This window comes from Cynara cardunculus (genome assembly GCF_001531365.2).
Source record: "Cynara cardunculus var. scolymus isolate 2C chromosome LG 9, CcrdV1, whole genome shotgun sequence".
NCBI lineage: Eukaryota > Viridiplantae > Streptophyta > Magnoliopsida > Asterales > Asteraceae > Cynara > Cynara cardunculus.
Genome location: NC_037536.1, coordinates 16,846,951 through 16,861,463, shown reverse-complemented (window position 1 = coordinate 16,861,463; position 14,513 = coordinate 16,846,951). Strand labels below are relative to the sequence as shown.

The 14,513-nt window shown below is 34.7% G+C and overlaps 1 protein-coding gene and 2 non-coding genes across 3 annotated transcripts; 1 reads left to right on the top strand and 2 right to left on the bottom strand.

The window, feature by feature from the left end:
• Positions 1–5,406: 5,406 nt before the first annotated feature.
• LOC112518459 (FRIGIDA-like protein 3) lies at positions 5,407–9,655 on the top strand. The gene is made up of 4 exons (XM_025126161.1): positions 5,407–5,480; positions 6,891–7,911; positions 8,214–8,362; positions 9,058–9,655. Exons 2-4 carry the CDS (start codon positions 6,918–6,920, stop codon positions 9,562–9,564), a joined length of 1,650 nt encoding a protein of 549 aa, XP_024981929.1. The 5' UTR covers positions 5,407–5,480; positions 6,891–6,917; the 3' UTR covers positions 9,565–9,655.
• A 1,506-nt stretch (positions 9,656–11,161) lies between these two features.
• LOC112518791 lies at positions 11,162–11,377 on the bottom strand. The gene has a single exon (XR_003069862.1). It is a non-coding gene; the product is annotated as a small nucleolar RNA U3 (small nucleolar RNA).
• Positions 11,378–13,576: 2,199 nt separating this feature from the next.
• On the bottom strand, positions 13,577–13,793 carry LOC112518788. The gene has a single exon (XR_003069860.1). It is a non-coding gene; the product is annotated as a small nucleolar RNA U3 (small nucleolar RNA).
• Between the last annotated feature and the right edge of the window lie 720 nt (positions 13,794–14,513).

Genomic DNA, 14,513 nt, shown 5'->3' with positions numbered 1-14,513 from the left:
AATATAAATAAATAAATAAAATATACACAAATAAAAAACAGAAAACAAAATGAATAATATATATTTATTAATAATTTATATTAATTAAAATATAATATAAATAAATAAATAAAACAGGAAATTAAATAAATAATATATATTAATTTAAATTTTCTTTAATTAATAATAAAATAAAAAGTAATCATCACAAAAAACAAAAAAACACAAAAATTTATAAAATACAAATGATTGAAACCTACTTAGGGGTGGCATTAGCACATGATAGGGGTGCCATTAGCCACCCCTTTTTAGGGGTATAAAAGAAAAATCATTGCTAATCTGGTCAAAGATGAGCATCTCCGTAGGAGCTTCAAGTCACCACTGCATTGAAGTCTGCAAAGACTAAAAACTGTAGGCCATCTTTCATGATATCACTCCCATATTAAATTCATCAAAATTAACATACAATTCTATGCAAATACTAAATTTAATAAAATTAAAATTAAAATAAATAAACAAAATTTACGAATATATTTATTTTTATCGTTTTTTAATATAAATGAATAATATTACATCAAGTCTGGAAAAGAGGCCTCCAGATTTAAAAACTATAAAAAACACGCCAAAGATTTTTAAATAGTTTGGGAAATCAGTTAAACCATTAAAACGATAAAATAAATGTGTAGATGGACATATGTCATTTAAATAGACCTATTTAAACTGTAATAAAAATTGTGTCTAAATACATGTTTAGGCGGAAAAAATCAGTAACCGTCGCACAGAAACATGACACGTGTCCCCAAAGTTACTTATTTACTTATATATACATGCATATATATATATATATATATATATATATATATATATATCAAGATCAACATTATTTTTTATATTTTAATGTATAATTTAACTAGATCTTAAATATATACGTTAACAACATCTACTAAAATGATATAACAATGAATATTGACTTGTTCAAAGTACGGCTATCATCGTTTTCTTGGTCCCCCACCACCCTCACTTTCTCCCGAACGTCATGTTTCAATTTTGGAGATAAAATAAAGAAAATTAGAAAAAAAGTATTCTCAATAGATAATGGAACCAGGGGTGGATGGGCACAGGGGCCTTGGCCTCTGGGCCTTTTTTTCCCGATAGAGTGAAATATCTACAATTAATTAAGGTTTTAAGTATAAAATTCTTTTGAATCCCTCCATTATTGTTGATCCAGTCCATTTGTGTGTCCATTCTGAATGGAACGGAAAAAAATTAACGTTTCATATTCTTGAACATGATAGGAAATGAACGAAATATGTTATTTTTATAAATATATCTGTTAAAAATATATCTACTGAACTGAAATGTTGGGTAGTTTTGTAATATTAATAATCTTTTTAAAGAGTTTTAATTTCTTTTTATCATTTCCTTCTCTTTCCTCTCACGTTTGGTAGGAAACTTATCATTATTTTTTCCTGTTTATTTTCATTTTTATTTTTAAAAAATTTCAAAAACACAAGTTCTTTTTTTACTTTCCTTTCCATGGTAATAAAGGTTTCGAGAACACAACATAAATATAAAGAGATGAAATTTTTGTATTCTTGTTCTACTAAACCTGAAAATTCAGAATATCCAGGTTAATAAAAAAAATTACATGATAGATAAATATCTATTTAAGAGCGATTTTTTTTAACTATAAGGGTGGTGTCCGATTGGTTTGAGTTTGGACTACAAAGGTCAAAAGTGCTTAAAGGTCTCAAGTTCGAATTCAATGAGGAATAAGAATTCCCTTGTGGCCCCGGAGGTTCAAATGCGGTGACTCCGGGCTACCCGCAAAATGGGTGGTTTGCCTTGAGATTAATCGGCTCGCATAGCGAGTTGGATATCCAAGTTCATAAAAAAAACTCTATATGGTAGATAAATATCTATTTAAATCAATATTTTTTGTCAGTGTCGGAATTTTATATAATTATAACTCAAGTTTTAAAGGCTTGAGATGTGTTGGTGTCGATGACGTTAAACTTCAAGTCTTAGGAGGGACGACAATACCCCATAGTTTTTACACGTGACTTATAGCAACAAACTTGTATATAATATCATAAATTTCCTCATCGGATGAACATGACAAGGGCCAAGAATCTTACCGAGTAAGAGCAATGAGAAGGATGAAAAGTCTTACCCAGTAAGTGAAGATGACGATTCTTAGGGGCCGTTTATTAAACACTTACTCAGTAAGTGATTACAAAGTAATTTTCCTTACCGGATGAACATGACAAGGGTCAAAAATCTTATCCGGTAAGAACAATGATAAAGATGGAGAGTCTTACTCGGTAAGTGAAGATAATGACTCTTACCGGGGTAAGTACTTACCAGATAAACATTTTGATAAAGAGCCCCTTAAACTCAGATACCTGGTATTAAAATTCATCGATTGCATACTCTATGTATACAATATCAAAAAACAAGATGTATCTTTTAGAGGGTGTTTAAATGTATCGTTAAAGTTGATTGTTTGAAGTTGCAATATTCACTTCTATAAGATTTGATAAGATTAATTTCGTGACTGATTTCAATGTCGTATTTGAAGTGGTAGACGATGAGATGATAAAGAAAACTAATCTCTTCGAAAAAGGCAAATTGCACAAAAAAAATACATTATTTCATTAAATTTATATTTTCAGAAATATTTTTTAACAACAGTAGCATCTCAGACTAACCATACCAAATATTATCCATTTTGTCTACATCTGGACTAACGGTTTTAAAAGAAGTTTGGTAGATATTATCAAGTCCCTTACAAAACTTATATGATAAGTGTTTACCAGTAAAATTTAACACTATCATTTATCGCGTAAGATTTTAGTTCGTCAAAATCATATGCAACAATTTACCCGTTAAGCGCTAACCGTGATAAGAGTCATCGCCCTCACTTACCCTATAAGACTTTGCTTATTGGGTAAGATTTTTGATTCTTACTATATTCATCTGATAAGATAACATGATTTGGTAAATGTTTACCCAGATAAACATTTGTAAACGTCTTAAGTGAAAAATGTCTGATGATCAAAACCTCAGGGACCATTTTTGTAACTTTAGGCAACTTTTTATTGCACTAGCAAATGGATAAATAAGTCTGCCAAAAGAGGAAAAAGCAAAAAAAAAAAGTGGGGAAAGGGGTTGTGGGTTGTGTCACTTTATGGGAAACCGTGTTATACAATTATCTTATTTTAAAATGTTAAAAATTTGGAAAATTTTTGTTTTTTAATATATATATATATATATATATATATATATATATAAACCAACATGTTTTGCTGAAACCCGTAAGACCACTTTTTTACACTTGAAACTTTATAGTAAAACGTTGTGAAGGTAAAAAAAAAACCCGAACTTTCACAGCAAAAACAATGTGAAGGTTACCTTCACATAGTTTTGTTGTGAAATTTCAAGTGTAAAAACATGGTCTTACGGATCTCACAAAAACATATTGGTCTTACGTGATCCCAAATGTATGTGTGTGTGTATATATATGTATGCATGTTAAACTCTGCTTTTAATACTACGACAGTTGTATTAAAATACATGTTAAAGTAGAGAAGATAACAGAGTATGTAGAAATTTCTGAATTTGAAGAAAAAAAAATCTGTAACTTGATATTAAAGAGAGAGAGAGATAATTTAATTGTTTCTATCATTAAGGTCGAATGATTGAGTTCCGATGAGAATGAGAGTCAATGTGAGAAGCGTAAGGAGAGATCTCCACCATTGGATGCACACTAGAATGAGATGTACTGGATCAATCACCATATCAATCGTGGTTTATGAGTGAGTTTGTGATTAAATATTATCAAGGGTCTAGATCCCTTTGTATGTTTCTCATCTTAACCCTCATTCTCAGACGATACTTCGACTAAGATGGAATGTGTCGTAACTTTTTGTAAATTCTTTAAGAATTATATGAGACAATGTACCAAAAAAATCTCTTGAAATCAACCAAAAAACCGTAAAAAGTCTATTCAATTTAACCAAAAAACCGAAAAAAAAATCTCTTGAAATCAACCAAAAAATGAAATTATGGTTTGTTGTAGAACGATTAAGTGATCAGAATGATCAAGAAGCTCTCATGATATGGTGCAAAATGAAATATAATTGTTCACAATAAAATTATGACGCTGAATGATTAAGGGAGACCCATGATGCAAAATCATTCAGAGAATTTTAGATACATTAAAAGACAAACTTTTTTTTTGCCAAACAAGATTCACATCTTAACGATTCAGATACTGCCTCTTAATAGAACTATTAAGAGGTAGACAAAACAACTCTTAGTTCAGTAAGTTAAGAACTTTATAAAAAACATCTCCAACAGAAATCTTCATAATTTTTTTTTGTAATGGATTATGAAACTTTAAAATCTCGAAAATAAAAATGTATTAACTCCATCAGGTTATTCATTCGGAAAATTATAATATCAATTATATTATTAAAATATTTATTTTATCTAATAAAAATACCATTCCTTTATCTGGATATTTATTTTCAAAATTTTTTATTGATAAAAATATACTGAATAATATTTATCTCTTATTATAATAATTTTTGAAGTTTCTTTTTAAATTTGGAGATTTTTATATATTTTTATTTTCTTTATTTTGACAAAACATTTTAAAAAATAAGTTGAAACAAAGAAAGAAAAAAAATCATATCCAAGAAAGACTTATAGGAATCTTTTTAGAAGGTATTATATACCTTTTCACAATTATTTTTTGTTATATCTTTTTAATCAATTAAAAAATTAATATTTAACATATAATTAAAAATAATAATCACTTTTCTTATAAAAAGGCTACAAAAGTATAAAAAATAATAATTAAAATAATTGGCTATCTTTTACTTTTTAACCATTTTTTACAAGGTTTATCAGAACAACATTAGGCCGCAATTTTAATTTTCTTTTTGCGAAACTGGATGAAAAATATCTTTTCTCATATTTGGGTGAAAAATATAAAATTTTTTGCGGACCTCAGTGAAAAGTCTGATTTTTTTGCGAACAAGAGTAGAAAGGTTAATTTTTTTTTGTCCTTTAGAGAGTCTGTAATTGCGAATGTGGATTTTTGCACTCATGACTGATAAACTTAGGGATTGTTTGGCAATTATTGAATAGTTTGGTGCAAAATAATTAAATGGTTTGAATGATTAAAAGACTCTTATGATATAGTATAGAATAAAATATAATTATTTGATAATTGTGTACAATGAAATTAGATCTTTTAATGGTCAAGGAAGATCAATGATTATTTTAATAAAAAACTCTATTAAAAATAATAATCAAAGTTGCTGGTTATAAGTTAACTCGAATGCGCTCACTTTCCCTTTCTCTATCTACAATTGGCTGCGTCCCCTCCAAATCCTCTCTCCAAAGCACAGCAAAACCAGAATGGCTTCATCAAACTGTGCAATTCTCCGCCGGTGACCACCGTCTCCGTGGCCACGCACCGTCTTACTCTTGTAAGTTCACTCAAACCGCTTCCTTAATTAATGCAACCATACTTGTTAGATCCAATTACTTTGCTTTCACTAGCTCTTATGACATTAGTAGCTGATATTAAGGCTTCGATGATTGATTTTGATATTGTGGTTCGTAATTGGTTTTTTTTTTATGGCTTAGTGTGGTTTCTGTTGATAGATATATATATCTCCTTTCTAGTTGTGATCACAGTGTGTTGGTCGATCTGTTTGTCACATTAAGTTTCGATTTTCTTTTGTAAAATGCTGTGGTTGATCTGCATGATCAACAAGCCGGCAGATTTCGTGGGAGTTAATGCTAGGGTTTCATAGATGTTGAACATTTCTGATGATTTACGGTTTTGACTTGTAAGAAGTGCATTGAGCTAATCAGCTCAAAGCTATGCTAGATGGTAAGATGGCATGTGACTATTTCATGATCAAGTGGTTTTGAAGTTGGTTTACTCTGAAATTTATAGTAAGAGATCAATGTCGGATTAGGGATTTTTTTTTATTAACCAGATATCAAACTCGCCATGCAAGCCGACTAATCCAAGGGAGACCACCCGCTTTGCGGGTAGCCCGGAGTCACTGCATTTGAACCTCCGTGGCCACAAGGGGATTTTTATTCCTCCTTGGACTCGAACCTGGGACCCTAGGCACTTTTGACTTTTGGAGCCCAAGCTCAAACCAATCGGCACCACCCTTGTGGTCAAAGTATGATATTTGTTTAATTAGTAGGCATTGATTACTCTTGCATTATTAATCGAAGAGGAGAGTCAGAGGGGAGGAGCATTGTGACGGACTATGTTGATTTAGGTAACAGTAATGCACTGAAGGATACTTATCTTTTGGGAGAAAGATTCCTTAGAAAGCTATCATTAAGGTTCTGTGAATGCCAAGAGATCTGTGGATATTGTGAGGTTCCCCTTTCTGCATTTCCTTTTCACAAGTATGATTGAGCTATCATCCTGGATAACGAAGATGTTCTTTTACCTTCGCAAAAGCTATTCTAGCAAAGTTCATCATCGAACACTTGAAACTATGAAAATATTTTATTTCAAGTGGTCAAAGTATGATATTTGTTTGTGTTGTTAATTTGTTATATTTAAACCTAGTTTTACCAGGTGATCCTGCAACAAAAGTTTTAAGTTATGGCAATAATCTATTATGTATCAGTGTCATGTACATAAAGCCAAATCAAACTATATCCCACCCGAAGCCCGGAGGTGGGGTTTGGGGGTAAACATGCGTCAGGGTCATGTGATTTTACAATTCTCCAGTAGCCCGTAGATCTCTAAATTTTCATGCTATTCTGATTTCCTGCCTAAATTTAATTTTTCCTAATAATAGTTATGTCCTTTGGCAGTTCCTTGTGCCACAGCATTAATCATTTCTTGTTTTTATTTCAAGGCTTATTTACTGTACTGCTTACCTGCCATGGATGATACCCAGTCAGTTGCTTTGCTCTTAGCTTCAACAAACTCTAAAATACAACAACTTCAGAAAGCATTTGCTGAGCTAGAAAGTCACCGAGCTGTAACCCTTAACTTGAAATGGAAAGAAATTGAGGACCATTTTCATGGGCTTGAGAAGTCCTTAAAGAGGCGTTTTACTGTGCTTGAAGACCAAGAAAAGGAGTTTGAAACAAAAACAGTTCAATCGCAACAAGTGTTGGAGAAGCGTCAAGCTGCTGTTTTCACCAAGGAAGAAGCTTCATTGGTGAAGCTTCAAGAAAAGAGAGATTCTGCTGTCACTGCTATCGCTTACACTTTAGGCAAACACAGAAACGGAAATATAGACCAAGATTGTGCTAGCTTTGTGGAAGAAAAACAATCTATGCCTGAATGTACCATAAATAGTATGCAAAAGTTAACTGAAAATGATGTGGAAAAGCTGTCTAATCCCCAACTTGTTCAATTATGCAAGAAGATGGATTCTGGAGGGCTGCACAAATTCATATCAGATAATCGTAAGAATCTTGCTTCCATAAAGAGCGAGATTCCAATTGCATTAAAAGCTGCAGCCGATCCTGGTGGCCTGGTCTTAGATTCACTCAATGGTTTCTACATAGATGGGAAAAAAGATTCGAATCTTTTAGGTCTGCAAAGAACATGTATCATGTTGATGGAGTGTCTTAGCCTCCTGTTAACAAATCTAGATGCAAATACAGTCTGCAAGTTAATCTCTGATGACGTGAAGGCCCGTGCAAAGGTTATTGCTGAAGATTGGAAGTCCAAATTAAACGATCTTGATGTGGATGCTAGCAATGGGAACTCATTGGAGGCTCATGCTTTCTTACAACTTGTTGCTACGTTTGGTATTGATTCTGATTTTGTTCAGAACGATTTGTCCATGTTGATACCAATGGTATCTCGTCGTCGCCAGACGGCTGATCTTTGCCGCTTTCTTGGATTGTCCAAGAATATGCCAGGTTGGTAATTTTTTTATAAGATGTATGCAGGACTGTTTCTGTAGGCTCAATAAACCAAAAAAACCCGGTACAACCCACCCACCTGAAGGTAGGGTCTCGGGGTAAGATGGATGCAGATCTTACCTGTCTCAAGAGCATCCCCAATGGTGGAGCTTTTTTCAAGAAAAGTGGGACCCACATCCAAAAACCTTAGCAAAAAGATGTTTTTACGAGCTGATGTGGCCAATAAGCTTCCCAAAAAGGCCGGCCTATAAGCACTATTGTGGATGCTCTAATGCTCTTTTGTTTTTTGGTTTTGTCAGATGTAATTGATGTGTTAGTCAATAGTGGAAGGCATATCGATGCCGTTAACCTAGCATTTGCATTCGAGCTTACTGAGCAGTTTGCTCCTGTTTCATTGTTGAAATCCTACCTGATCGAGGCAAAACGACATTGTTCTCCCACTACACAGGTATTTCCATTGTTAAGAGAGTCTCACATCGGCTAGATTTAGCCCTTCCTCAATATATGTTGGAATATCCCTCTCTCCTTAAGGTCCCTTTTGGAGTGTAATCTAATGGGGTCCAGACATATTCTCACATGGTATTAGAGCCAATTGGATCGACACTCTAGGGCCATTTGTACTCGTGTAGCCCCCTCCTGACACTCCTGGACCATCTGTGCCCATTTAGCTTTCATTGTAGGCGGCATGTCAGAGCATCTCCAACGAAGGTTCTTATAAGAATCTACTTTTTGTATTTTTTGTTGCCACATTTCTTCCAACTCATATGTTTTCTCAAGATCAACAATTATTATATATTTTGTAAACAAATACATAGAAAACTAACAAATTGTCATTTCACACAAACTTCAAGGTTCTTGTACAAGAACTCACTGGAGTTGAGGTTCTTATAAGAATTCTCTACGATGTTGGTTCTTGTAAGAAGCGACACTTTTTGCTTATAAAAACCTTGCATTGGAGATGCTCTTAGAGTCTCACGTTGACCATTTCTCCTCAATATATGTTGGAATCCCCCTTCTTTCCTTTAGAGCTCTTTTAGGAATGTATTTTGATGAGATTTCACATATTCTCACATCCCGTTGTAAATTTTTAGATCATATGCCCTCTGTTGGACATTCTTGATATTTAAGTTCTTGTGTTAGCAGAATGATGCCAGTGAAAAAGAGCTGTCTGCTCTGAAAGCTGTCATCAAATGCATCGAAGATCACAAGCTCGAAGATCAGTACCCCTCGGACCCACTACAAAAACGGATTCTTCAGCTGGAGAAGGCCAAGGCCGACAAGAAACGAGCCACAGAAGTTTCGAAACCTCAACTCAAAAGACCCCGAGCCAATGGCGTAGCTGGATATGGGCCTCGTAACACCAACATTGCTGCCGACAAGAACTTTTACCCTCGAATGACCAATAGGTACGCACCACCAACGCAGTCCATGTATGACACCAGACCCTATGGCTACCCTGCGGCAGCTGAGAACCACATTCCGTTATTTATTGGCGGTGTTACGTGTGGTGGGGCCGTTCCAGAGGGTGGTGTATACCCGTTTTTGGGCGGTGTTACATACAACATGGGTCCTAACCATGGGAATTACTTTGGAAACGGTTACCAGTATCAGGCTCCTTATATCCACCAAGTTTGTAGGCACGGTACGTGATCGAACCCTGATTATGATCATCTAATCATCTTTAACTTTTAGGTGTAAAGGTGTTAACCCTTTTAAAGTTAATCAGATTTTCGATTTTAACATGGGAAAATATCAGAAAAAATATATGTTTAGGCCGGTTGATTTCTAATTTTTTGTTGTATTATCTGACACTATAATCCTATAATATATGTGCTACTTTAGTTTGTCAATATATATATATATATATATATATATATATATATATATATATATATATATATATATATATAATATGTGCTACTTTAGTTTGTCAATATCATGCGTAAAATTATAGGTGATTTTACATTAACGGCCAAAAAAAGGTGTGCGGGTGACTTTGGCCATGTCTTCAGGTCGCGGGGCAAAGTCAGGTGAATCACTTGTGATTTTGTACAATAAACTTATTTAGAGATTTTTGCAAAAATTGAACAATTTCTTCTTGCCTTTTCTTTCTTTTTCTATTTGAGCACTGGATGGTTGTGATTGAGGAAATATATCTTAAACAAATGATACGATATAGAGAATAGAAAGATAACACTTAATTTTGGTCTTGGTTCGTAAAATTGCCAAATAGGTCGAAACTTCAAACTTCAAAGTTGAAATAACCAGTGCATCATGTGTTAATTCATATATTTTATTTTCATCTAAGCTTAGGATTTAGGATATTGATAAACATATATTTGTTTCACAATGTGAACCATTTTGACTTGTCTGTGAAACAAAAGTTATACGTATAAAAGATTCACTTTGTAAACCAAATGCATATGAAGCAAACATGTTACGGAACAAATACATGTGCATCTAAGAGATTAAACGCAGAATTGAAAACATCCCCACAAAACCCGCTGGTAGTCAGTTGTACTAAATTCTTATCTGGAACAAGAATTCTCAGTTTCTTGTCATTCATTTGTGGCCTCCTACGCTTCGGAATAGTCACAGTCCCTCCCGGCCAGATGATCGTTCTCAGGCCACCGTTAGAAGAGTTCTTTTTTCCTATTTCCTTGGCGAACCATCCAGAAACCGACCCTTCTATCACCCTTTCCGATCACATTTACGACTTCTATGGCTTTGGAGATGGTTCTTCCATTCATAAGCTTCAATTAACCACCTACACCATGAAATTTAACTCTTCAAAGCTCGTACCTTAGAAGTGCTGCACCCGTTAGCGTCTGGGGTTAAACGGGTTGGCAACATGCCTAACACCCTCCCGAACATTCAAGTATCTAGGCTCTCTAAGATCACTACTCCATGATTGGGAAGCCATAATCATGAACCTCTTTACACCCTCTGCAAGTTTGTATATATCTTCCTGAACGATTCCAACGCCCCAATAATTTTCCCATTCTTGAGAACCCATCAATTATAATAGTCCAACATACAGGGAGTCCATGATAAAAATAAAGATGAATCATAAAAGAAACAAAATCTCCTTCAAGCATTTCATCGAACGCCTCCTCTGCATCTCTAAGTTTGGCATAAAAAGAATGTAAATGAACATGCTACTTAGTAAGTTGAAACCTATCATCCAGACAGAGAGACTCATACCGTATTCCATAAAAATTAAAATGCAAACAAAAAAGATTGGAGTTGTCTGTCAGACAACCATGTAACCATGCCAGAACCAATCAGATGGGATGGCAACGATCATCTACTGAGCCATGGACTGCCAAACCATGGGTTTCTGTTAATCACGCTCTGGTTACATGGTCATGGTTCATCAACCAGATATGGGTTTCTGTCTTCTTAGGAATCAAGAATACAGAGGTACGAGCCTATAGAACAGATCCTGTTCAAGTAAGGTCGTGACTTCACCTCCGTTTCTTCAAAATATAAACACACTCCATATTGCAACAATGGCCGATGTGGGAGGAGAGCCTGCACCGCTCACTTGGGTTTTAATTGGGTTTGGGAACTATGGGCCCAATTTATTTCAGGCCCATGACTGCTGTTAGGGTTGGTCACCTTTCGTTAAAACCTGAACGTAAGCCGTCTCCAACTAATGTAATGAATAGTTAAAATGCAATAAAATAGCTGTAACTGTAAGTCATCGCTAAAGCAACGTACTATTTGACGGGTCAAAGATAGTTCATGTAATGTGTAGCTCAGTTGACAAAGGAGTAAGATGACCTTATTCAAATACAAGACAAGTTTTGAGTTCGATCCTCCCATCCTGCTTAGGGGTGAGCAAAGTCGGGTACCCGACCAAAATTCATGGAACCGGAACCGATGTCCGATTACATCGGTTCTTTATATTTGGGATCTGGTCCAGAACCGCTTGGAACCGATTATGGTACCAGGTACCCGGGGTCTAACTTTTTAAGATTTTTCTTTATCATTTCATACTATAAAAATGTAATTATTAGTCTATTACAAAGTACCAACATAAATAAATAAATACTAAAAAGGGTAAAAACTAATCCGATAAAAAAAATAGCTGGTAGCTATCATTTTTCGGTTTTAAGTATCCAGCGGTTAACCGTTTCAAAAAAAAAAAAAAAGAACCAGAATTGGAACCAGTCCTCATCGGTTCCATATTTTAGGAACCGAACCAATCACATCGGTTCCGAAACCGACAATTTCTGAGTGGTTCCAGTTTCAAAGACAGGTACCCAGTTTCGGTTCTCACCACTAATCTTGTTAACCTCAGTCGTTGAGTGGGAAAAAAATAACCCGTCATGTTAGTGTATTGGAGACGAGTTATATACGAGACCGGTTACCATAGTTTTAGCCCAAATAGTCCATGTACTAATACACATAGCCTATTGCGCATAACTCAGTTCACAAAGGACTATGGTAACTTTGTCCAAATAGAAGACATGTTCCTGGTTCAATCTCCGGCCTTCCGCTAATCTTAGCCATCGAATGAGCCAAAAATACTCCTCACATTGTGTCATTGGAGATGGGTTCTGTGTAGGACTGGTTGGGATTGTCGGTAATCAACTTTTTATCCAAATATTTTTTGTTTACCAGTATTTCTAATGTTAGAACAACAAAAGCATTTGGGTGACAAATACTAACATTAAGATGAAATATATCAACTACATTTTATAGATTATATATGGAAGACGACGATGTGCCGATTTGCCCCAGAGTCTATTATCCAACCAGAATTGAAATCAGCTTAGAGAACGGAACAACAAAATCGAACTTCGCTATCTTGCACATGTATTTCACGGATGCCCGTAACATGCACCTTAGTATCTGCATCTTATTTTTGCCAAACCATTTCCACGAACAAGATAAACTATTGGACACCAAAAGAGCCAACGCCATCGACACCCCACAGCCTCTCGCTTGCAGTGTAACTCGATGTGAGCACAAGCACCAGAAAAACCCAAACAGTCACCACAAATCTTGACAAATTACTTTGCAGCCTCCCGCCTGCAGATCCAAGAACAATAAGTTTTGTGGGTATATGTAACAAATGTGAATACGAACATTGGTGCCAAAAAGATCAAATCTTTAAGTAAATTGAGATTAGAGTTGGAGAGCTTACTGTAACATGTTCTTCTAGTTGTGGAATCGTAGTTTGTACCCTATCAACACCCAATGTTGGTGCACAAACTGCATCATATGCCCATATACCATTAGGATCCACCTCCTTAAACTCCACAAAAGGGTTTAAAGCAAAATATTCCTTTCTCCAATTCAACTCAAAATCATGAAGCTCCCTTGATGCGATTTGAAGCCCACTGCCCCCCTGCTTCAACTTGATAGCTTCAACATCCAAGGAATCCAGGAAGCTTGTAGTCTTACTGGTTATAATCCACATGTATCCTTCACCCATCATGCCTACCTCTTTCTCCCTGGAGAAAAGATTGGACGCAAGCGAAAACAAAAACAACTTGGTTACTTTGAGTTTGATTTGTTTTGTTTTGTCTGTGATTATAGTATAGTAAAGACGAATCATACCTGTAGGAGACACGACCTCATTCAGGCATTTCATCAAGCACTTGCTATGCAAGAATAAACGAGATGAAAAAGAAGAAAAAGGTGTAATAGTTATCTGTCAGACAACCATGTAACCATGCCAGGACCCATCAGATGGGATGACAACGATCATCTACCGAGCCATGGCCTGCCAAGACCATGGGTTTCTGTTAATCACGCTCTGGTTACATGGTCGTGGTTCATCAACCAGACATGGGTTTCTGTCTTCTTAGGAATCAAGAATACAGAGGTACGAGCCTATAGAACAGATCCTGTTCAAGTAAGGTCGTGTCCTCACATCCGTTTCTTCAGAATATAAACGCATTACGTATTGCAACAATCGTCGATGTGGGAGAAGACCCTGCGTTCGTGGCCATATATTATATTAGGTTAGCTACGCTTTTTTTAACTTGGTTTTAATTGGGTTCTGTTAACTTGGGCCTAAATTATTTTAGGCTCAGTAACCTTGTAAGGTTGGTTAAACATCTATCTCAACCCATTTCTTCTACTACTCTTTTATCATTTAAAACTTTTTCATAGTATTTAATATATTAATTAATATATATATATATATATATATATATATATATATATATTTATTTTATAATATGTTTATTATATATGTGTGTGTATTTGGTTCATATTTACGTGTATATTTTGTTTTTCATGTCAAAAGAGTTCACATTTTGAACCGAAGACATGTGAAACAAATATGTTTTAATTAATATTATAAATCTTATTCTTAGATGGAAAATAAAACATATGATATAAAACATGATGCACAAGTTTTCAAGGTTATCATAATTTTTTGGGTTCTCGAAATAAGGTGTGTGTGTATATATATATATATATATATATACACATATGTTTTAATTAATATTCTAAATCTTATTCTTAGATGGAAAATAAATCTATGACATAAAACATGATGTACAAGTTTTCAAGGTTATCACAATTTTTTGGGTTCTCGAAATAAGGGGTGTGTGTGTGTATATATATATATATAGGGG